This window comes from Puma concolor, chromosome C2 (genome assembly GCF_028749965.1).
Source record: "Puma concolor isolate L17-30 chromosome C2, mPumCon1.1.hap2, whole genome shotgun sequence".
NCBI lineage: Eukaryota > Metazoa > Chordata > Mammalia > Carnivora > Felidae > Puma > Puma concolor.
The window spans coordinates 104,020,771-104,046,700 of record NC_141675.1 but is presented as its reverse complement, the minus strand read 5'-3'; the positions used below and the strand labels follow the sequence as shown (position 1 = coordinate 104,046,700).

General features: G+C 38.7%; 1 protein-coding gene across 1 annotated transcript in view; it reads right to left on the bottom strand.

Annotated features, from left to right (window-relative positions):
• MORC1 (MORC family CW-type zinc finger 1) overlaps positions 1-25,930 on the bottom strand; it is a 167,044-nt gene that overhangs the window by 89,183 nt on the left and 51,931 nt on the right. The window contains exons 10-14 of the mRNA XM_086675499.1: positions 17,078-17,157; positions 16,286-16,356; positions 14,095-14,159; positions 10,987-11,130; positions 8,554-8,708 (exon numbers count right to left, since the gene is read on the bottom strand). Coding sequence (XP_086531625.1) covers positions 8,554-8,708; positions 10,987-11,130; positions 14,095-14,159; positions 16,286-16,356; positions 17,078-17,157 — 515 coding nt within the window. The remainder of the gene's footprint in view (positions 1-8,553; positions 8,709-10,986; positions 11,131-14,094; positions 14,160-16,285; positions 16,357-17,077; positions 17,158-25,930) is intronic.

Sequence of the window (25,930 nt, the reverse complement as noted above, 5' to 3'; positions counted from 1 at the left end):
AAAATACACGATGAAAAAGAAAACTGAATTCAATAACACTTCTGTGTGATTCTGTATTTTACTACACACAACTACATCTATACATGTTTGAAAAGCTGTAGGGGTGCCTGTGTGGCTCAGTTGGTTAAGCATCCAAAATTGGGCTCAAGTCATGATCTCATGGTTCATGGGTTCGAGCCCTGCGTCATGCTCTGTGCTGACAGCTCAGAGCCTAGAGCCTGCTTCAGATTCTGTGTCTCCCTCTCTCTGCCCCTCCCCTGCTCATGCTCTCTCCCTCTCTCTCAAAATAAATTAATATTTTAAAAATTTATAAAAAAAAAAAACTGTAGCATACGGATGTGTGAGGTATAATGCCATTTTAGACAATTATTGGTAGACAGGAATTCAAACATTCCAAATAATACTCTAAAATCCCCTAGGACTCTCTGGCTCCTAGTTTAGAACATACCATTCTGTGCACTGGGTACTAGAAGAAAGAGGGTCAGAAGCCTTATGACAAGCCTTCAAAAACAAGACTGAGAAAAGTTAGGTTTCTTCTGTTTCTTCCCTCAAGAAGAAATAACTTTTACTTTCTCTTTTTAAGTTATATTTTTATTTAACTATTTTCAATGATTTTCTTTGGATATACTCAGCTTTTTTAATCCCCTCTATGATGGGGAAATTAACATTAGACATAGTAATCTAACCTAAAGTATATTCCTAGAGTTATGTGTCATTATGGGCAATATAGCCCAGTCAGCCAGCTCACTCTCCTCAATATCTGGGTTAGTAAGTTTATCTTTCTACCAGGACTCACTTTAGTCAGACATATACAAAGCCCACTGACTTAATGTTCTCAAAAATCTAAAGATTCAAACTTACTTTTCTTTTTTCTCGTTTCCCCAACTTTATTTAGTGGCACGTTCACAGTGGGGATGGGGGTAGACACAAGGTAGGGCCTGATCTGTCCTGGAGCCCAGGGGCACCACACACTACAGATGGGAGGAGGCACAGCAGGGGGCCTTGTGGCCCCAGTAGAAGCCTGTGTACCAGGGAGGAGGCAGTAAGTACCTGGGTCCCTCAAGCCCATGCCCACAATGGGAGGGGCTAATACTGGACTGAGGTTGAGGGGAAAGGATAGGGGACACAAAGTGTCTGCTCCAGAGGGGCCAAGTGACCAAGCCCTTACCCAAGGCACAAGCCCACAGGGCAGGCTGGGGCCACTCTGGACATAGAGCTACACCATTCTCCCTTTTCCTCTCTGGTGAGGGAAAGAAGGATTGGGGGCTGGGACAAGCATCTACCCTGTCCTGCCCCATCCTGTCCTTAGCCAAACAGAATGGGTTTGATATCTATTGACAATGACCCCTTGATATGCAAGTGTCTCCATGATGTTGGCAATGTTCTTGCAGTCATCAATGCTGCCATGGGCCCTGCCTGTATGTCTATGTCTGTTTATGTCTAGAAGTCCATCGTTGGGCCAGCAGCCTATGGTGAAGGTGTAAGCCTTTTTCAGATTAACCCGCTGCTGGAAGTAATCTGCCATTGGCAAGCTCAAGTACTGGCACCGGCCCAGAAGCGTGACTTTCAAGTCCCATCCTCCACGGGTGACAAAACTGATTTGACGTTTGGATCTAAGAGGCCTTCTTTCTCCATCCACTCACCGACCCTCTCCAGCACTTGTTGCAGGCTGGGCTGACCACCCACTATGGCTCGAATAATCCCTGGGAGCTCTCTGTACAGAAGGGAGTAAACTGTGGATGGACCATGGGCTAGACCTGGTCAATCTCCACGGTCTGACCTTCAGCATGAGGAATTCGATGATTCTCTCCACATACTCTGACCCTGGCCATTCAATCTACTTTTTTTTGTTAATACAACTTATGTTTTTTGTTTGTTTGTTTTTAATTTTTTTTTTTTAACATTTAGTTATTTTGAGACAGAGCATGAACGGGGGAGGGGCAGAGAGAGAGGGAGACACAGAATCGGAAGCAGGCTCCAGGCTCTGAGCCATCAGCCCAGAGCCCGACGCAGGGCTCGAACTCACGGACCGCGAGATTGTGACCTGAGCCGAAGTCGGACGCTCAACCGACTGAGACACCCAGGTGCCCCATTACAACTTATGTTTAATTCTTACTGCATTGTTTTAAATTCAGTCATTAAGATGCAACCTTCTCTTCTTTACTAGGCACACATAAGCAGACTGAGGTCTTGCTTCTGGTATGGCAGGGGAAATCAGACTGTAAAAATAAGAGTGTATTTAATTCCAGAAAAAGAAGGGTACTAGACTTTTTAGTATTTTATTTGCAATATAGGTGAGATCCTCTGAGATATTTTAGCATGAAAATTCATTGTAGATGCAAAAAATGTCATTATCATGATAATAATATAAGTGCAGTCAGAAAGAAAAGGAAGCATAAGTACTGTCAATGGTGATAATTTCAATTACCAGGTGAAAGCAGTGTAAATGGATTAAATCTAAGAATGTGATTTTTTTTAAACAGAAATCAATCCAATGAACTCCTGAACCATCCTGTTATTTGCTGAGAGCTGGCATGAAGTAATGATTTTAAACAGAGTACATATTCATGCCATACAAGTCAGGCAAATGTCTATATCATTTTTTATTGTTTTAATTTTCTCTCTCATCAAGTATGGATTTCTGTTGTTCCTGTCAAATAGTAAAATTACAAACTAACTTAGGTGACCAAGTGGAAGATGAAAAAAGTTTTAGAAGTATCAGAAGTATGAGAGCTAATAAGTGATAAAAATATGATAGAACAGAAGATTCTGGAACTCCTAATGGATCTGAGCATTGATTATTAATTGCTAATGTCATTAAAAAAGAGAGAGACCCAGGCAACCTGATGGTAGAACACACTACTACCTATGAAGCATCTTGACAAAAACCAACCAAACCAAAAAACACCACATCTAAATTTGGCCAAGCTGCTAGATTCTACCAATTTGCAAAAAAATTAATAGCATGAAAGAAGCTGTTAAACCACACCCAGTAATGCAGCGAGCAAAATTTATATGTGAAGACTACAAAACAACCAGCCCAGTTTTTCTTACAAATAAATTTCAAGGAAAAACAAGAGAGAAAAAGAAATATGAGGATGGTTAAGAGGGACTATGAGTTATACTATGACAGCAGATACTTAGAAATGTAACAACAGACTGGATATTTTAGGCTATTAAGGAAGTATTGATAATTTTAAGTGTTTTTGTATTGTTATGTTTTTAAATAGAGTTCTTTCAAAAATACATGATAAATCCATTTAATGTAATTATATAATGTCTGGAATTTTCTTCATAATCTAGTTGTTGAAGAGCAGGTGGGAATATAAATGAAACTTGTCTGCCCAGGAATTGATAACTGTTGAGAGTGGATGATGCATTTATGGGTTTCATTATAATATTCTCTTTAATTCTGTCCAATTTCATAATCTCCCATATACATTAGTTTGCTAGGACTGCCACAGCAACAACAACAACAACAAAAACATACTAGGTGGCTTAAACAATGGAAACTTATTTTCTCATAGTTGTAAAGGCTAGAAGTCCAACTTCAAGACGTGGGAAAGTTTGGTTTCTTGTGAGTCTTATCTCCTTGGCTTGCAGATGGTCACCTTCTTGCTGTGTCCTCACGTCATCTTTTCTCTGCACACACCCACCCCTGGAGTCCCTCTGTCCAAATTCCCTCTTCTTATAAGAACACCAGTCAGACTGGTTTAGGGTCCTCTCTAATGGCCTCTTTTTTAACTTAATCACCTCTTCAAAGGCTCTGTCTCCAAATATAGTCACATTCTGAGATACTGGGGGTTAGGGCTAAAACATATGAATTCTGAGGAAACAATTCAGTCTGTAATACCAAAATGAGAAATTTAAAAATATAACATATGATACTGAGAATATTATATATTTAAATGAAATAGAATACATAAAATCTGTAACTTCAAAAACTGAATAAAAAAAGAGGTATGAATTATTTCTGGATCTCTATCTCCAAACAAACTTCTCTCATAGTCTCACCTTTCAATATTTTTATAGACCTCACTCAACATGTATCCCTAGCAGAAATGTTGCATTTCATTTTTCTTGTAGTGCCTTTCTGAGATCTTACAGACTGAAGTACAGCATAAGAGAAACAATATTTATCATGAGCAGCCAGCTAGATCTACCTACTAAAGTGTTAAGGACTGAATGTTTGCATCCCCACTAAATTCATATGCTGAAATTTAATCCCAGTGTGATAGTACTTGGCAGTGGGGTCTTTGGGAGGTGATTAGGTCATGTGAGTGGATCCCTCGTGATGGGAATAGTGTCCTTACGGGAGGCCAGAGAGCTAGCTCACTCTCTTTCCACCATGTGAGAATACCAGGGGACGTCAGCAGTCTGCAAATTGGAAGAGGGCTCTTGCCAGAATCCAACCATCCTGGGACCCTGATCTTGGGATTTCCAGCCTCCTGAACTGTGAGAAATATATTTATGCTGTTCATAAGCCACCAGTTTATAGGATTTTTGCTACAGCAACCCAAACTAAGGTGTAAGCATTGTTTTCTAAAGAAACTATTCACCTAACAAATATTATCTCTCATTTTCAGAATTATACACAAACCAAGAAATTGATATGACCTAGGTGATAACCTAATTAGGAAGAATTTTAATTGATTAATTGCCTTTATCCAGTATCTCATTTCTACCTCAGGGGAGGTCATCAGTAGAAGGCCAAGTGTTTGATTTTCCTCTCCTTCCTGTGCAACAGGATTTAAAGGAAATCATAGAGAAAATACTGGCCAAACCTATCTGGAAAAATAGCATATTAATTAGAAGTCAACATTAGATTCCAAAAAAGGTAGTGATAACCTGAAAGGATGGGCTTAATAAGGTGACAGCATGTAATAGGACTAAATGTATGATTCTACTCAGAGGTCCAAAACCACTGGGGAAAAAATATAAGAGATGTATGTATGGCTTAATAAGAATACATACTAAAAATTTTATTGGGAATTCTCATTGGCAATAAAGACACTGAGGGTCAATAATGTGCTTACTGAGAGTTAACATATTAGGTTCATCAACAGAATTATGACTTAAAAGAAAGGGATGATGATCTCATTTTATTCAAGGCTGGGTTTTCCTCTGAAATTTTTGCGTCTAGGTGGCAAGCACACTTTATAGAGTATAACATGAAAATGGTGAATATATTTAACACCATATCAAGTCAAGAACAGCAACAGAACTTGGAAATGTTAGGATAAAACAAGACTGAAGAGAGACAGAAAGCTTGTCTTCAAAAGGCTGTCATTTAGAAAGGTTTTAGGCCTATCCTTCATGGCCCCAAGAGGGAAAAATGATGTTGGCCTGGCTAACTCCTTCTCATCCTTGGGGAAATATCACTTCCTCCAGGCCTTCTCTGGCTTTCGAGCAATGGTGTCTGCAGCACCTATTCTTCTCTGTTGGGCACCAATCCTTCTTCTAAGTGTCAAATCATGGTAGCCTTGCTAGACTGCAAATTCCCAGAGAGGCTGGAACATGTCTGGCTTGTCAGTCCTAGAACACTTCATGTCTACCACAGATGAGTGAATGAAACAACACGTGAGAAAGAGATTTGGCTCTGATATTAAAATGTATTTTCTAATACAGCTGTGCAGAGATTCACGGGCTGCCTCAAGAAGTAGTCATTTTTCTTTCAGAGGAAACCCCCACTCAGGTTTAAAATGGCAGTCCACTTGCCTGGGGCAGGCCTGGGTGGGGTAGAAGGGATTAAAGCATCAGGGAGGTGACTGGCTTATATGATTTTCAGCCTCCTTGCCAACCTGAGGCCTCATGGTCTGAATTCTTCTAGGAAAGGTGATGCTTATTATGTCACAGGTTTCACTTAGCACATCAGCTCTATTCTGATCCATTCTGGCAAAGTTTTGTAATAAATTTTGACGTAATTGCTTCTGTTCAAACCCAAATTTCATTTGCTGTTTCTCTCTAACTTTTCCTTCTTTTTATTTCCCTACTCCAAACAGCTGATGGTTAACGTTTCCATTTCACTGTAAGGATGCATAACGCTTCAGAAAACACAGTAGCAGACAATGAGGTGAGGTCAGACTCAGAAAAATATTTCCGAGGTTCTCAGCACCATCTGTGCCAAACATAAATGCAGATTTGATAAATGACACAAAGTCATTTCCCTTTCTGCCGATTTGATTTTTACAAGGCCCCAATTTTCTATAGAAACAGACCAGATTTATAGCAAACACAAAGACTGTATCTTTTATTTATAGGGCAAAAATCTACCCAAGTACTTTTCATCAAATTTGTGTGCCCTCTAATACTGGCTTTTAGAGTATTAGTCAAGCATTAGATGACTTTGGTTATTCCTGTGGGAATGAATACACAAGGTCGATCTCCTCAGCACAGTTCCCGAGACTACCAATTCTGACCTTGATTACTTGGTTCAGTTCAATAAGGAAATTTGGGGATGAGATTGTCAGATAAGTGAATAAATACACATGCTCACTATCCTTTCTCTACTCCCTGACTTCCTTCTAGAGGAACGTCTTTTGTAAAAGTGCCCCAGCCCTAAATCAATTTGTAGACAGCCATGGAATCGGGAAAACAACCTGGTATTCACTAATAATAATTAAAATAGAAACATAACTTATTTTGAATCTCAGTACATCCACTGAGACATTTCTGAAAAATGAGGTTGAGATAAAGATGGGGAGTTATACAAGGGGTGGGGGAAGCAGGCAAGTGACACCCAGAAGTTGAGATTACAGTTGTTAGGAGGACACCCCCACAGCAGGAAAAGGGGCTTCGAGAGAGCCCTCCCCGAAACAGGACTCAGTACGACAGTCCTGAGGAAGTGTGGGCTGGATGGAGATGATGCCTATCACCTTGAATTTCCATGCCTCTTTCTGAGGGCTTCGTTCCTTAGTCCAAGGATGAGCAAGGGAGATTACAGAGAGCATATGAGGAGAATTGGAGGAGTTACACACTTTTCAAATGCTTAACATTTTTTTCTATTCCAAGATAGCATTTGAGGACCAGACAGTAGATCCTGGATTTATACCTCACTCTGAATAGCCTTCTGTTTTCTACAGCTTTAAGCATAACCCACCAAATAAGGTACTCATTCCTACATTTAGTAGAACTTCAGACATGGCTCTGAGAAAAAAAGACACGTGGACAACGTACGTCTGTGCTGACATGTAGTTCCTGCACTCTTCAGAGCAGTGCCTCTCCAACTCTAACGTGCCTACAAATCATGGCCATGACTGCTAACACATGAATTTTCATCCAGTAGGTCTGAGATGCTGCATTTCTCACAAGCTCTCAGATGACGCTGATGCTGCACACTCAGAGAAGGTTTTAGACCATGACAAGAAAATCCAGCTTTGGCAGGAAATCTGTGCCCACACCTTTATTCACACTCCTATGTTTCTCCCCTGACTTCCTGTAGTCTTTTCTATTTCACTGCTGTAAGAAAATTTTAGGGCAAAGCGAAGTGAGTACAAAAGAAAAGAAAATATTCTAAAATCATAACCTCAAGGAGAGCAGTAAGATTTTAAGTTGTCTCAAGGGTAGAGACATAATTTGTGATATGCATGAATTATACATACTTCATGCAAATCATGGAACAAATACACAGTAGCCTGTCTATTTTTTTCCATAAACGAAGCCCTATGTCTGCATAACTTAAAGGAAGTTTATTTCATTAATGCACAGCATACCATCTCATTTTTCAGGTATCTCTGGAGACTGAAGTGGTCTGAATAAGCCAAATTTCCCAGACAACCAAAGTTTATCTTAAGTATCCAACTGTATTTATTTAAATGATGTTTAATCGAACTCTTTTTGAATTCACATATTCAAGACTTGTTAGCTATACAAAACAAGGTTTAACACACATGCACAATTATCCAGGGTAAACAGTGATTATGCTATGGCAGGAAATAACAGCGCTATGGGAGCTACTCAGGTCTATAAGGAACTATGTGCTCCTGTACAGTAGAGTCTCAGAATGGCCTCTGAGGCCTACCCAAAGCAAACTTCTGCTTCTTTCCTCCACGATCAGCTCTAATACTGCTCATTGCCCTCCTCTTACAAGTTTTTGATCTGCTGCTTTATTTTTCACATAATATTCTGGGAAAGATTCTGAGACCAGCTTCCTTCTCATTTCCCGTATTTTTATTATTATGTCATTATTATTATATTTTTTAAAACTTCTTTATTTTGAGAGAGAGGGAGTGCGCACACACACAAGCAGGAGAGGAGCAGAGAGGGAGAGACAGTCCCAAGTAGGCCCCGTGCCCTCAGCTCAGAGCCTGATGAGGGGTTTGAACCCATGAACAGTGAGATCAAGACATGGGCCAAAACCATGAGTCAGACGCTTAACCGACTGAGCCACCCAGGAGCCCTATTTTATTATTATTATTTTAATAAATAAAAAGAGCTCTTTTACAGGGCTTTGGGCTACTGGTTGTCTAGGTCACTGCAATCATTCCAAATTAAAGAAATTACACAAGTTGATTCCCCACTGACCATCTCTTATTATGACTACTGAATACTCACTGATCCCGGTGTCCTTACAGTACTGCACCAAGTACTGCCCCATGACTCTCAGCAGATGATTATACTCTTGGACATTGAGAAATTCCTGCTTATTATGGGATGGCTCCATGATCTCCAAGGGTATATTAACAATTCCAACCACGCCTGCACCAAGTCTAGAAGAATAAATACATTAAAAAATTCTGAAAAATTTAGCTAAGGAAAAAGAAAATGCAAATATGCCATGGTCTTTTGAAATCAAAATTTTTTCCACATAAATTTATTCACTGGGTCTGGACCATGTCAAAGTTTAACAACTTATGATATAATTGTATTTTGTTACATAAATCTGTAGTAATCGTGGGTGTGTTTGGTCTCATAGTAAAGAAAAAAATCTAATGCACTGTTACTAAATTAACATGACTTTTTTTTCCAAACCTAAAGGTACAAGAGGAGGCGTTTTAGCATGAGACACCACTAACAATGCTTTGCTGAAATAAACTGACATAACCCTCTTCATGATCTGGCCAGAGTCAATTTCTCCATCCTCATTTCATGGCAGGTTGGGTTCTTCCCTGTCATTGCAGAGGTCCATGGGGTGTTCAATGAATTCTACTAAGGGAACATAAGGGCCAGATTATCCTAGAAAGTGACAGGTATCTGCCTGTTAGTCTGATGAATAAATTCAGTGTTTTTCAGATTTTTAGCAACTTACGATATATATAACCAGGATATTTCTGCTTAGTGACAGAATATTCTGCCTGGTTTCCCTGTTTTGGGAAAGAACATCCAGTTGTCTAGTTCTTCCAAGGCTCCCAACTGCCCTTAGCAAGGCACACAAATCAAGCCTTCCTAATGTAGTGCTGCTACCTTACCATGTGTTTCACTACTTTCCCCTGCCACCCTGCCCTCCCTTAACTATTGATTCCCTAAGCCTAAATTTGGGCATCATTTCTTCCAGGAAGTGTGACTCAACTTCCCCCAGTTTGGTTTACTACTCTTCCCAAGTGCTCTTTTTGCACCTCATGCTTGCCTGTAGCACATGTTCATCCATCTATCCGTCCATCCATCCATCCATCCATCCATCCATCCCGGTTCAGGATGGATGCATCCTATTCCAGAAACTGGGTATACAGTACTGAATAAGAAAAATAAGGCCCCTGTCTATAAAGTTTCTCTTCTATTGAGGGGTAACAGGCAGTAAGGGTGACCAGATCATTTCAGATGGTGATAAGTGGTAGGAGGAAAACAAAGCAGGTGCTATAACTTGTGCAGAGTAACAAGGGGGAGGGGCCAATGGCAGCAGCTGACTTTATTAGACAGTGCAGGAAGACCTTCCTGTGGAGGGGACTTTAGTTAAGTGCCTAAGTAACACACTCAGGCCAGCAGTAAGGAGATCTGAGGACAGAAGATTCAAGAACCAAGGCTGTAAGACAGGAGTGAGCTTAGGATATGTGATACACTGGAAGCTGGCTGGTGTGAGGAGAATGTAGTGAAAGGGTGGGTACAGGTGGGCCATCACAGGGCCAGGCAGAGGCCAGATCACTGGAAGACCATAGTAACCAGTTCTATTCTATATCCATTGGTGTTTTAAGCAAGAGAATAAACTAATTTTTTTAAAGATCATTCTTACTGTTGCCACATAATATGAAAAATATGTATTTATATACTTGTTCCTTTCACTGGACTATAAGTTCTTTGCCAAAGGGTAGGAGGTCTTCACCATCTTGTGTGCAGAGCTTAGTACAGTGCCTGGCACATGACACTGCAGTTCAAGTGTTTGTTGAGTGAACAAATGAATGAACTGCTAATTCCTAGAGAGTGAGAAATAAGATGAAAAATGGTCCCCTGAGCCATTCTATTAATCACAAGAATTCTGTTTGACCCCTGATCCATTTTACTGGTCACAATTACCCTGTCTGACTGTCTACATAATTCATGAAAGCAGCACATGGAGTTTTGGACCATCAGGAAAGCACCAGAATGTATTACTCTGGAATCCAAATAGGTTAGAGAGGGTTAGTAATACACGCTCAAGCAGGTAACTGCCAAGAACTCATATACATAAAGGTTGCACAAAATGTTAACAGGGTTGCTTTATAAGACTATGGACTTTTCTTTCCTAAAATTTCCTTATTATGCTTGTATTATTTTTACATCGGTAAAATATTAAAATCCTAACCTGAGGAGATGGTTCAAGAAATGGTAAAACATCAAGTTTCTCAGGAAATGTATTAGAAAAATTTCCCAAGTGTGCTTTTCCTTCAAGCAGGCATATAGTTGTGCCAATATTATAAATTAGGCATATTAATGCCTGCGCATTGATGGGAAGGGTGAACGGAGGACAGGACACCTGCTCCCATTATGATTAATCACTCATCTAACTCCAAAGACAGAATCTTACCGCAACCTCCCTCATCCTGCCTATGCCTCTGAAAACAAAAATATACTTACAAGGACTTCAGTTTCAACTGTGGGCCCACTTTCTCATGCATTTTGATCAGGCGGTTATTACTGTAAATGAACATCCCAGCTTGGCTTCGATTTTCTATGTTCACTCCAAAGAACAGGCAGAGAGTCCTTGCTTTTTTTAATTCTCTAGCATTATATTTAGAAAAGTTTAAAAACAGGTTTTTATTAGATAGAAATATATAGTTTACAAACTGCTAATAATTAAACTGAGAAGGTAAACATCAAAGGAACTAAATGTAAAATACCCAGGTATTTTGCAAAACCTAGTGGGTACACTCAATATCTTTGTGTAGCCAAGTATTTTGCATAAACATGATGGCCATACCAGTCAAACACAAGCATTCCTAGATTAAAAAACAGCCTTGCCAACTTAAATTTACAAGAACTAGAAAATGCCACAAGATTTGTGAAATGTTAAGTGGACTAATAGGAACATGCAACATTTTTAAAAAATGATGGTTTGACTATTTTAAAATTTCAGTATTTTTTACCCTGGATGTGATTTCTAACTTTCAACGTGTCCTCAAGCCTCTAAATATCCTATATAGATTGGACTATGCCAAAAAATACTCTTTAGCTTTCTCTTTGTCCAAAATCAAAGTTAATAAAGCCAAGTTTACAAGGGCAACAGACATGAGCTCCTGTTTTTCTTACTCTGTCTTGCAATATTATGTTTTATGTGACTTTTCTATTAAAAGTGTAAAAGCAGAAATTGAGACATAGCAGGATATGATAGAAACAACCATAGTAACAGGAAGCTGCTTGGAGCTATGAAAAACACCTGAATATAAGAACTGGAAAGACAGGCTTGGCTTCAAAAACAAACTCATCTCTGTAACAGCTGTGTGACTATGGATGAGTCACTTCAACTTTCTGTCCCATCTGAAAAATGGGAAGAATACCTACCTAGCCATTTGGGATGTCAGGAGGACTAGAAGAAATAATGTCAAGTATAAAGCTGGAACAGATTAGGTGCCTCACCAATGTTATTTTCCTTTCGTACCAAGAATGGTACCAAATATAATTCTTCCCCTCCACCCATCTTGTAGGTCTCATTCCACAAACACAGCTTTTTCTTTTCAAATTATAACTACGTGCCACTATAACTGACATAATATGCTTACTGGACTGGCTAAATACATCTATCATTAAAGGACAAAGAAAAAGTCCTAATTAGCCCTTCTACATGGACATAATATAGGGCACATTAGACTTTATGAGGGAATTACTGACTGGGATTAACATATACATTTTAAAAGCACATACTTGCTGGGTTCAATACATACAAATCACATTTGTTCTCAAAAATGTGTACTCAATATTAAATCCTTACTCTTCAACAAAAAAGAATACTGACTATGTAAGGGACCCCAAAACAGGATGTTGCAGAATATGACAGCATCACTCTGCAACAGTAAATGGCATGCTGATTCTCTTCAAATTTGTAATAAAAGCATTTTGCTATAAAAAAAAGTTCATACCAACTAGCTGGCATTATTATTAATAAAATATAGGTCAATCACCTTTCATACATACAAATGTAACTACAAACAATTCATCAACCAGAGTTTTCTTTCTCAAGACTTTAAAGAAGGCTTTGCTATAGAAATAGCCTAAGTCAAATGGACTGATGAGTGGAGAAAGAAGTATTCCATATACACACACACACACACACACACACACACACACACACACATATATATATTCCTTATATATACATATATATAATGAAATATTGTCATTTACAATGACATGGATGAAGCAAGAGTATAATGTTAAGTGAAATAAGGCACTCAGAGAAAGACAAATAGCATATTCTTTGATTCATATGTGGCATTTAAGAAACAAAACAAATGAGCAATGAGAAAAAGAAAGAAAGAGACCATCCAAGAAGAAACAGACTCTTAACTATAGAGAACAAACTAAGGGTTACCAGGGGTGAAGAGGGTGAGGGAATGGGTAAAATAGATTCAGGAGTGCACCTGTTGTGACGAGCACCAGGTGTTGAATGGAGCTGTTGAATCACTCTATTGTACACCTGAAACTCATGTTATACTGTACGTTAACTAGAATTTAAATAAAAACTTAAAAAAAATAGAGGACCTTGTTTTTTTTTTTAATTTTTTTTTAATGTTTATTTATTTTTGAGAGAGAGAGAGCATGAGTGGGGGAAGAGCAGAGAGACAGAGAGGGAGGCACAGAATCGAAAGCAGGCTCCAGGCTCTGAGCTGTCAGCACAGAGCCCAATGCGGGGCTCGAACTCACCAGCTGTGAGATCATGACCTGAGCTGAAGTCGGCCGCTCAACCGACTGAGCCACCCAGGCGCCCCAGAGGACCTTGTTTTTTAATATAGATTTCTATGGATTTATTTAGTACTTATTTTGATAAATGCATAGTTAACACTTCAAATTTAGGTTTGAGGAAAGTTATGGTTATATAGCACTTCATAGTTCACAAACAATAATTCTGGAAACTAGTAATGCTTCCCTAAAAATTAGTTTCTCAAAGTTATCCCAGTTTTCAAAGACTGACCTTACCCAGACAACTCTGATTATTCTCAGTTTAACTTGTTTAACACCCAAGCTGGAGACCAAGTCAACCTTCCAAATGTAAATAATGGTTTTGTAATTTAGGGTTGCTATTTGTATCTTAACTATATATGTGGTACATGTATTTGAAACATTTTCTAAACATCTTAAATTTTATGCAAGTACTAGAAGAGAGAAGAAACCAGAACCAACCCTCCAGAGGGCTGTGTCTGCCAAAGGGCAAAAAAAAAGTAAAGTTGTCAGCTGATCCTCTGGGCAGAGTTCACTTCTTCAACAGGACACTGAGCTAATTTTTCACCCTGTATTCAGAAGTTTTAATATTATGTAAACATATGTATGCATGCAAATATATATTTTATAAATACCTTCATTGATTTTGCGGTTGGGGGATTTTGACCATATTACGCTTAATATAATAAGATGTCATAGGCTGAGAAAGAGAAGTTATCACATTAACCACCAAATCTGCCTCCTCAGAAATCAGAATTTGCTTTATCAAAGTGCAAAGGATTCTGGCAAACAGAAAATCTTACATCTTACCTCTGTTTCACTTTAAGAATCGTATGCTTTGCTTCAACATCTTCCAAAGCTTTCTGTAATACATCCTGGAGAAGTACATTTGGTTAGGAGAGAACATAATTCTATTAAATTAATGAAAGCTGAACTGATATTTATTATCCCATTACCCAAATGTTTCACAAGGGTAACAGTGATAGGTCACATTGCCTAATGCAATTGTATAATGGTAGACAATAAATACTTGATAAATGATTCCATTCTAATAGCTAGGGGGACACACCAACTCCTGGCCCATGGTTCCCTTTTTGCACATAATCCAATGTTCTCTGTCTTTTAAAGAGCTATTTCTCCCTGTAATGTCACACTGGCTTTCACACAAACTACACAAAAGCTTGGAAAAGTCATTCCATGTACCTAGACTCTGACTTTTGCTTGTGAGAACAACAACAACAACAACAAAATGCTAAATCACATGATCAAGTACTGTGGCATCTTTCAGAAAAAAAAAAGTTATTAAAAATTTTTGTCAGTCACCATAAGAAAACATCTTCTTTATTATCAAGTTCCAGATACCCTTGATACTCCCCAAGCTTTTCCCTTTATAGGATATCCCATCCCTAGGCTTTCTCCCTTTCAGAGTACCTGAATACCAATGCCCACCTGTCTTTCTTGTCTTCTCTTAATTTGATATACTGGCTCATTCACTGCCCTATCTCTAGTACACTAACTCTAACCAGGCAGAAAAGAAATAATGCATTATTATAATTTCACAAATAATAACAGATTTTTAATGTGCTCCATCTACCTGATGTAAAAGATGGGCATCTCATTTGGTGAATATACCACTGACTGAACATTATTTTCACTGACTTTAAAGTAAAAGCAAATGGTAACTGATTTGTAAGTATTTCACTTCAAATTCAACCACTCAACTGCCTAGAGGAATTTAAGAGGTCAAAAGCCAAGGTCATTCTGCTTTGCTCTCTTTGCCCAGCAACAAAGCAAGATGGTCAAAGACACCCCCCCCCCCTCCTGTCAATGCACTTAGAGCATAAAGAGGCAATGAGAGGTAAGCCTAAGGCAAGAAGAAAGAAAGGTCCTGACCCATTAAAAAGCATCTGCTTCTCTTGTTTCTCAAATACATAAAGCCAAGGAAATTGATTTCTTTGAGACAAAATAAAAAAAAGCTTAAACCTTTCTTTAAAAAATCAATAACAGTAAGATAGGTCTACATTTACTTTAAAATAAGTGAAAAGAAAAAAGTAAGAGAATTTTGGGAAGGCCATAGGTAGCTTTGGGACATTATCTCATGCTACTCTTGGATTTCATTCCCTATTCATGATCATTTGATATGAGAGAGCTCTTTATCAAACTCAGCCCTGGTCCTTGAAAGTTTAAGGGCGAATCACGGAAAGGATTCCTACACTGAGTCTGAAGAAGAGAATGAAGGAAAAGTGAAGTAAAGCATTTTTTTTCTCCATATACCTATTTATCCTTTTATATGCAAGTAAATAAAATGCTGCTTCATAATTTACCCTGGTAGAAAGCTTTGCACCGCATTTTTGGTAAAAACAAACCTACATGTCCTGAAGCAATATTCTTCTTCTTGGTTGCCATGCATTATAATTAATAATAATAGTTCTTTATAACCTATCTTACTCATGGGTGCATTGCAAGGAATATAGAAAATGTTTACGAACTATGTGGAGCAACTCATAAGAAAAAAGCTTTGTAAGCTGGAAGTAGTTATTAATATTCATAATTATAGCACATAATTCCTAGCACCAGAAAAAAGGATGGCTTATTAGTCTTCTCCTTGCGTTTCCCATTTATTCAGGTGCATAGGGAGCAATAATTTGAAAAGATATTTTCAAGGAAACTTGATAGGCTGCTTTTTTCTGCTAGTTTTTCATTATTTTCTCTCTTTCTCATATTACTTTTCTTTTCATTTTAAAGAAATGAGCTGCAGTGCTCTTCCCCACTGTTCCAAATTCACCCCACGTTGCTCATCTTTGCTCAGACTCAGCCTTCTCTCACTGCTGAGTACCCTCTCCTTTCTCTGCATGCCTCTGCTCTGTTTACCTGGGTTAAAATCAACTTAAGCTTCGGAGCTTGTCTGTGTTTATCAGTTTAGGAAGTAAATGATAAGAGACAACTGTGTACAGGAAAAAGCAAATGACACTTGGCCATTTAGGAAGACTATATGTCATACCTTGGCAGAAGACAAAGAAGTTCTGTCAGGCTGGTTTACTGTGATTTGTGCTTGTTTCAATACACGTTCAGCTGGAAGCAGAAGCAAGATAATTACAACATCAGAAAGTTCTTTTAATCAATTTTAAGTGAGCAGTGTGTATATACATTATGACCAGGACCAGTGGGAATGGCTTCCAAATAATAATCTCAGAAAATCCTATGTTCTTTCCACAGCTTTCACACATTCTCGGTGCAGGTAGCCACAATGGGCTTCCTCTTAGATACTATAATTGACAGGGCATAACTATATACCTACAAATTAAAGGGTTATGACTGAATGTTCGGCTGACTAAAAACTCTCTACAATCTGTGAAATATACATTAAAGTTACTCCTTGCTTTTGGATCGCTGGAAAAATATGGCTTTGTCCTCTTTGGGGGGGGGGGGCGGAATGAATGTGTAGAACATTCCTTCTTAAAGTGGGTATAAGGCGAGTCTCGAAAATGATCTAACTCGGCATCATGCCAACCAGAGTTTCTAATATATATCAATCTAGTTCCAAGTGTGTATTTGGAATAATAGAAATTAAATAATAATAAGTAAAAATATAATAACATACCTTTAATTAATATGTCATAATTCAACAAAGCCAGAGACAGAAAAATGTGTTATGAAGCTCCTTAGAGGCAGGAGTTCGATTAATTGTGGTCATTCCTACAACGCTATAACAGTATATATCTCAGAATAAAGGTACAATTAATGTTGGCTGAGTGAATGAACAACGAGATGTAGGACATAGATAATTACATACCAATCTTTACTGCTTCTTCTGCCTTTTCAACTTCATTTTTAAATGCTCCTTTAAAAGAAGACGTGACATACAGATACTTTCTGAAAAGAAAAAAAAGAACTGATCAAGTCAGGTTATCATTTTAAGGTACATTATACTTAAAGAATATTCTTTAGAAAGAATATACACTCCAGATATACATAATTATGAAGAAAGCCTCACACAGTAAGTTGCATCCAACTAGTCAATCAGCAAACTGTATACCTAGGAAGAAATTCCTTGCCTTTCAATACTTGGCAATTTTGCTTTTGGAAGGGAACTTCAGGAGAGAGATAACAAAATTTCTGCCCATACAAATGTTCATTTATACATATAAAATGGGATCATTTTCTTAAAAAGAAAAATTTCTATGCAACTGCTCCATTACCAAAATTTCGAGCTAATATACATAACCCTCTTACTCAGGTCACTGACACTGGATAAACCAGTTCTCCTAGTCTCAAAACAACTATCTCTAACTAAAATGCTCAGAAACATACATTACCATTTCAAACTACCAAAACATATTTTCCACTTTATTGCTCAAGAAGCTTGTTTTCAAAACCTCTTGTTTAGTGAGAGCTCTAGAACAATCAAGGAAAAGGAATAAACAAATAAATAGATAGGTAAATATATATTTATCTCCATAAACTCAGTCAGAGCAAAGCAGAGGTGAGGAAAGCCCTCTGGAATAGAGGTTCACTGAATGCAGATGAAACTATGTATATCTGTTACAGAGGATTCCTTAAAGTCAGGATTTTTCATAGTGGCTTAAATCATCATCCTGAGAAAAAATTCCAGAATATTGGATTTCAGAATGCTCAAAGCTCTGTACATCTCATTCTGTAACTTTTGCCTTATACCCCTGTGGACTCAGGCGGTCACCATTCTCTGATACCTTCTGTGTTTAGAAAGGCATCAAATGTTCAGCAAGAGGTGGGTAGAGAATTACAGGTATCCCTGAAAGCCAAAATATCCTCAGGCAGGCATTTTCTCAAGCAGAGGGAGAGTCTAAACCTATATGCCCCTGAGTTGATACCAGGGATAAGCAAAATATGGCCCATAGGCCAAAGTGAGCCAGCAGCTTGCTTTTGGCACAGCCTGAGACCTAAGAATGATTTTTCTATTTTTAAAGGAAAAATAAGAATATACAAAAGAGATGGAATGTGATCACATACTTACTATCAGGCCCTTTATAGAAAATGTTTACCAATCCCTGGAATCTATGCTAATAAGCAATGGCTTTTGAATGATAACTTGATCTAGAATTGCATTTATATCTTCTGACTTTCAAATAATGTGTACGATAATGCAAATTCATCACAATACAAACAGGTCACACATAGTTTAAATGTCTGTTAGCTGAAGTCTGTTTATATTTTAAGACTCTCTTCCATTATCTCCACAAATGCAGTACAAATACACTCAAGACAGAACACCATGATTAAGCCTTAAGAATTGGACTACCTGGGGGCGTCTGGGTGACTCAGTTAGTTAAGCATCCGGCTCTTGATTTCGGTTCAGGTCATGATCTCATGGTTCATGGGTTCAAGCCCCACATCGGGCTCCACACTGAGCCTCCTTGGGATTCTGTCTCCCTCTCTCTCTGCCCTCCCCTGCTAGATCTCTCTCTCTCTCTCTCTCTCTCTCTCTCTCTCTCTCTCTCTCCCTCCCTCCCTCCAAATAAATAAATAAACATTAAAAAGAAAAAAAAAAAAAGAATTGGACTACCCGGATCCCATCCTGTCTGAGTTAAAGTCCTATCTGTGTCCCTTAGTAGTGTAGCACCGGGCACATTATTTCATTTTCTGTGATTCCATTTCCTGTCTATAAGTGGGGATGGTAACAGGGGTATCTATCTCACACGGTTGTCATGAGAACTAAAGGTATCGATAGAGCTAAAGAATTTAGTCAATGCTAGTTTGGGATAAATGTTTACTACACTATTATTGTCTAATATTATCTATTAATATTATATTAAGTACTTGCTCCCTCAATGTAGGCTCTAGAGGGAAAATACATTGGGAATGAAGAAATAAGTAACTAGATAATTTTTTGTTCTCTTAAGACTCTGAAGGATTTATACAAGCTTGTCCAGTTATCTCCCTGAAAAGACTTACTGTTAAAAAATAACCAGGGGCATCTGGGTGGCTTAGTTAGTTAAGTGCCTGACTCTTGATTTCAGCTCAGGTCATGATCTTACTGTTGTGAGATGGAGCCCCACATCGGGCTCTGTGCTGACAGTGCAGAGCTTGCTTGGGGTTCTTCTCTCTCTCCCTCTCTCTTTGCCCCTTCCCTGCTCGTGCTCTCTCTCAAAATAAATAAACTTTAAAATTATTTAAAATTATTTTTGGGGCGCCTGGGTGGCGCAGTCGGTTAAGCGGCCGACTTCAGCCAGGTCACGATCTCGCGGTCCGTGAGTTCGAGCCCCGTGTCAGGCTCTGGGCTGATGGCTCAGAGCTGATGGCTCAGAGCCTGGAGCCTGTTTCCGATTCTGTGTCTCCCTCTCTCTCTGCCCCTCCCCCATTCATGCTCTGTCTCTCTCTGTCCCAAAAATAAATTAAAAAAAAAAAAAAAAGTGGAAAAAAAAAATAAATAAAATTATTTTTAAAATATTGAAAATAACTAAAAATTATTTAAAACTTAATAATTAAAAAATTATTTAAAAATAAATGTCATCCTATATTCATCTACTTCTATGGTTTCACGAATAGTTCGTTATAATAACTAACTTTGTCTCTTTATTGCTAACTTTAATGTTCATTTTCCAATGAGATTATAGTTAGTCACAAGAAAGGAACACCCATAAAATCTAAAGTAAGGTAATTCTCAGTTTTTTCCCTTGATTTTCTTTCACAATGAACATTATTAAGTCATAACCTAGGTGTATTTCAAATCAGTCTCTAAGACATTTAGACAACAGCAAAACCTAAGTTTTAAAGCAAAAAAATTATTGGGTCTCTATATACTGCAATTGCCATTTGTTTTTTAAAAATCACATATTAATCACATACTTAATCTGGTTTGAATCATTCATTTGAAGTCACTTTTTTTAAACTAAAGTGAAATTAAGGAGAAGCTGAACAATGAAGTGATCCTTTAAAGATGATATGAATTAAACTATTTTATAGGTCATATTTTATAGCATTTCACAGACTCCATGCTTCATGTTTATACCCTAGAAAGTAAAAGTGGCACAAAAGAATGCCAACTATGCATTAGTGCTCAATTTTAAACAACAAAGACCAAAACAACATGTGCTCTGTTTGCAGTTTGTGTCACTGAGACAACCTGGTCCCAGATGATCTGAAACATCTCACATGATCTGCATACTTTCATAGTTTAAATTTTACAATTGTACATAACAATTACAAAAAGCTAACAATGAAATATATATTCTTGTGCAAGTTCAGTGTGATGAATCTGCCCATTCCTATAAAGGAAACAATTTTCAGTCAAATCCTCATCCTTAACTGGAAGTCTACCTCAGCCAGACACTTCTAATTTTTCCTACTGGTAGACTCTTGCAGATAAAAATGCCTTTAAGGGGCACCTGGGTGGCTCAGTTGGTCAAGCATCCAACTCTTGGTTTGGGCTAAGGTCATGATCTCATGATTTCGTGAGTTCAAGCCCCTGCGTCAGGCTCTGTGCTGGCAGCAAGGTGCCTGCTTGGGATTCTCTGTCTGTCTGTCTCTCTCTCTCTGTCCCTCCCCCACTCATGCTGTCTCTCTCTCTCAAAATAAACAAATAAACTTAAAAAAAAATTCCTTTAAAACCCAGAGTAATGTATCCCTTGGAGGATAAGGAAGAGAGCCCCTCTAGCTGTCAGCTCCTCCCTCCTTGCAACTGATGGCAGGGGCATGGTGTTCCCTCCAGGACTGGGCCTTCAGTTTCACAGTGGTTAGAATTTTTTCCAAACCCGTCTCCCAAACTTTACTTTTATTTTACACTTCTGCCCACAACCCTAGCCCACAGCCTTCACCTCCACACTGTTTCTGCCTTCTCTCTATACCACCTTGTTTTGCCACATTTTAGGCCTTTACTCTTCCTCACACGTTTCACTTTCTACCTCTCTGGTTTTTTCCAATGACTGCATTCAAATATTTTATGTTCACTTTCTACATAAAACAATTTATTGAATATTTTCTTCTAAAGGAGCTGAGAAAACATAAAGTCAATGAAAAGCACTGAGAGGCGCCCGGCTGGCTCAGTCGGTAGAGCATGCAACTCTTGGTCTTGGGGTTGTAAGTTCGAGCCCCACTCTGGGTACAGAAATTACTTAAAAATAAAAGCTTTCTAAAAGAAAAAAGAAAACTATTGAGGAAAATGAAAACTAAAACAGTATAAAAGTTTTGCTCCTTAGAATGGTAAAAATGAAAACAGAAAATACGATTAATAACAAGTGTAGATATGGAACCAGACAAAAGGGTGTGAAAATAAATTGGGTCTACTTCTCGGAGGGTAAATTAATGGTGTGCCCATCAAAATTAGTTGTGTACCTATCTTCTGACTCAGAAATTTACTTCTGTGTCTGTTCTACAGAAATAATGGCGTATTAGCATAAATATACATCTGTCAAATAATGACCAAACATGTCCTGTAACAATAAAACTTTAGCACTGTAACAATAAAAACTCCAAAAATCTTGAATATGTATCAATAAACAGTTAAATAAAGTGCTGTATAAAATATTTAATGATGACAGAGAAAGATCTTCAAGAGACAATTTGTAAGTGAAAAGAGCAAGTTGTATATAAATTTTACGTTTTTTCTTTAAAGTTTATTTATTTATTTTGATAGAGACAGACAGTGCCAGTGGGGGAGGGGCAGAGAGAGAGCTAGAATCCCAAGCAGGCTCCATGCTGTCAACGCAGAGCCAGACACAGGGCTTGAACTCACAAACTGTGAGATCATGACCTGAGCAGAAATCAAGAGTTGGAAATTTAACCAACTGAGCCACCCAGGCACCCCTAAATTTTATGTTTTAAAAAAGTATAAATGTGTATGTGAGCACACATGTATGTATGTGAATGCACTGTGCATAAGACAATGTGGAAGAATATTTATTGAACTTCTAGCAGAGGTTCCTATTTAGGGATATTATGTTTTGCTAGAGCACACATTGAATGACACGTGGTAAAGGGGGGTTTTAGTTACCTGATTTTTTCCAATATCTAACTCTGTATTATTTGAATTGTTATTAGTTTTACATTTTTTTTAATTTTTTTAACGTTTTTATTTATTTTTGAGACAGAGAGAGACAGAGCATGAACGGGGGAGGGTCAGAGACAGGGAGACACAGAATCTGAAACAGGCTCCAGGCTCTGAGCTGTCAGCACAGAGCCCGATGCGGGGCTCAAACTCACAGACCGCGAGATCATGACCTGAGCCGAAGTCGGCCGCTTAACCGACTGAGCCACCCAGGTGCCCCTAGTTTTATATTTTTAAGAGCAAAATAGAACTCCTCACCCTCAAGAGAAATAAAAATATGAAAAAACAGAGTAAATTTTAACGTTTTATGTTGCAAAAGTATAGAGCATTGCTATAAAGCATTCTGAGTGACTATTTCGATCATAACCACCTTCAGAAATTTAAACTTTCATTGGCATTTAATACTGACATGTACAATTTGTACAAAACATTTTGGCTAATATATAGTATTTTAAATTTAAGATTCAGAAAAAAAAACAGACTACAAGTAAAGAAAACTACAGTTCCAAACTTACTTATGCAGATAAAATTAGCCCCCAATTATGAACTATAACCATGTTGCAGTATCCACAAACATAATTATTCTTTTTAAATTATGAGACTTTACCTGGTTTATTCATACTATAAAATAGTTATAGTCCTTAATTATTCATCAAAACATGTAATGAGGCATGATCAAAAATTTTCTGGCCAGTATAGACCTGGATGTCAGGTAGACCACTCACACTTAGTACAACCAGAATGAGTAGAAATAGCTCCATTGACCATCACTCCTAACCTCTACCCTGTATCTTCCCTATCATTCTTAAGATTTTGCTCAGGCAAAAGACTTAGAAGGCATTCATGGCTCCTAAGTTCCTCTCCACTCCACATCCAAGCCATCAGGAAGTCTTGGTGGCTCTGTCTTTATATTAGATCTGTAAACTGAATGATACTCACCACTCCAGCCCAGGCCACAGTAATTCTCACCTGGAATACAGTAATGGTATCCTAACTCATCTCCCTTCCTCCTTTCTTGCCCCATATAAAATCAATTCCCCACTCAGCAGCCAGAATAATCTTTTAAAAGCATAAATCAAGTAACGCTCTTTTCTCAAAACTCTTTATATTCTCAATACAACCACTTCTTGTCACGTTGCTCAAGACCCTACAGCATCTGCCCACATCTACCTCACCTCTTCCTAATCACTGTGCTCAAGCCATGTTTGCCCTTTTAGCCTGTCTTTACACTTACTCTCCTCTCTTCCTGGAAATGTCTTCCCATAAAATTCTTTCATGACTTACTGTGGTGCCCACCCTCCAAGATGTCCTCTGACAGAGTTACTCCCCCCTGGTATCTGTGCCTTTGTGCAGTGCCCTCCCACACTGAATCCAGGCTGACCCGTGTGACCAAAAAAGCATGGCAGAAATGAGGGCATGTGACTTTTGAGACCAGGTTCTAAAAGACTGCAGTTTCTACTTTGTTTTCCTGAATTGCTCCCTCTGGTAGAAGCCATTTCCTGTGCCATGAAAGCACTCAAGATGCCCAGTGCAGTGGTCCCTATAAAGAGGAACCAAGCTGCCAGCCATGTGAGGTCAGCCACCTTGGAAGTGTAGCCTCCAGCTCCCACCAAGCCTCTAGCAACCCCAGGCAAAATCTCTTGGCAACTTCATGAGGGATCCCAAGATAAAAGCACCCCACAGAACCACTCTCCAATTTCTGACCTATAAGAACTGAGAAATAACAGATGGTTACTTTTATTAGGAAGCCACTTAGAACGTAAGCTTTATGAGGGAAGGACCCTTCTGTTGTTGCTGTGCTGAATCCCAAATGCCTACAAGACTGCCTTGCATAGGGTGGTCATTCTGTCCACTTGACATGATCCAGTTGTACAGTAACATGTACATAATGTAAATAATGTTTATTTGCGAATATGTCGAGAAGTGTGCTGAGTATTTTCATGTTTAAAACAAAACATATTATGGGGGCATCTGGGTGACTCAGTCATTAATCGTCTGCCTTTGGCTCAGGTCATGATCTCACAGTTTGTGAGTTCGAGTCCCACCATGGGCTCTCTGCTGTCAGCATAGAACCTGCTTCAGATCCTCTGTCTCCCTCTCTCTCTGCCCCTCCCATGCTTGTCTTCTCTCTCAAAAATAAAATAAAAACATTAAAAACCCTATTTAAAAACATATTTTTATTTTATTTTTTTTTTAATTTTTTTTCAACGTTTTTATTTATTTATGGGACAGACAGAGACAGAGCATGAACGGGGGAGGGGCAGAGAGAGAGGGAGACACAGAATCGGAAACAGGCTCCAGGCTCCGAGCCATCAGCCCAGAGCCTGACGCGGGGCTCGAACTCACGGACCGTGAGATCGTGACCTGGCTGAAGTCGGACGCTTAACCGACTGCGCCACCCAGGCGCCCCAAAAACATATTTTTATTTTAATCCTCACAACAATCCTAAATGGCAGAGGAATTCTCAATGCACGGTGGTGAAGTGTCAGGCTTAAGGTACTGCCGAAGGTCCACAGCTAGTAAATGACAAAATCAAAACTCAGATCCAGGTTTGGCTGATCCAAATTTTGTTTTTGACTACCAGTGTATAACAAAAGATTAAATAATTCAGATTATACAAATTCATGAAGGGACACATAAGATGTACAGTTTACAAAAGAAATACTTCTAAAGTGTTATTAGTCTATTTAAGTGGGTGGGATACGAGAGGGTACAAAGCATTCCTAGAAAATTAAAAGACTGTCCCACAAGCATAGTATTGGAGAGTATTCAATAGCAAACCATAAACTTAGTGTCCCTAAATAACTTACAAAGAACCTGCTGCTCCAATGAGAAAGCAGGTTGACTCCAATTCCACATCATTTGGGCTCCTTTCAGTGTTAGGGGTCTATGGCAAAGAAGTTTTAATGATGAATGAAGATCTTTAAATTTTTTTTTAAACGTTTATTTATTTTTGAGACAGAGAGAGACAGAGCATGAATGGGGGAGGGGCAGAGAGAGAGGGAGGCATAGAATCTGAAACAGGCTCCAGGCTCAGAGCTGTCAGCAGTGAATTACATGACTTCTCTGAATATCCTTATACCAAACACCAAAGGAAAAAGGTAATCTGTGTGCCTCTTCCTTGCAAAAACAACCTAACACTCCCATGCTGAGCTAGCTCTGTCTTCTACTTCTATTCAGCCATCCAAGTTCTGCCCTCTGAATTCCCAGCTATCACATGACAAGGCTATCACATTTTCATTAAGGCCTTTCTCTCCTACATAAAATGATGCTCGATTCTATCAATGACCCCTTACCAGGTCATTTTCTGTAACCTGGTAAATCCATGTCCCTCCTAAAGCATCCCCATCCAAACATCACTCTCCAGACACGGTGTAAGCAGGATATGGTTTATCAGTACCATCACCATCTTGTTAAGTTCCATAAACATCTTAGCAACTCTGTCACACTCTCAGCTTCTACTAAGCTTGTGATCAATTAAGACATCTATGCTGGGGCGCCTGGGTGGCACAGTCGGTTAAGCGTCCGACTTCAGCCAGGTCACGATCTCACGGTCTGTGAGTTTGAGCCCCGCGTCGGGCTCTGGGCTGATGGCTCGGAGCCTGGAGCCTGTTTCCGATTCTG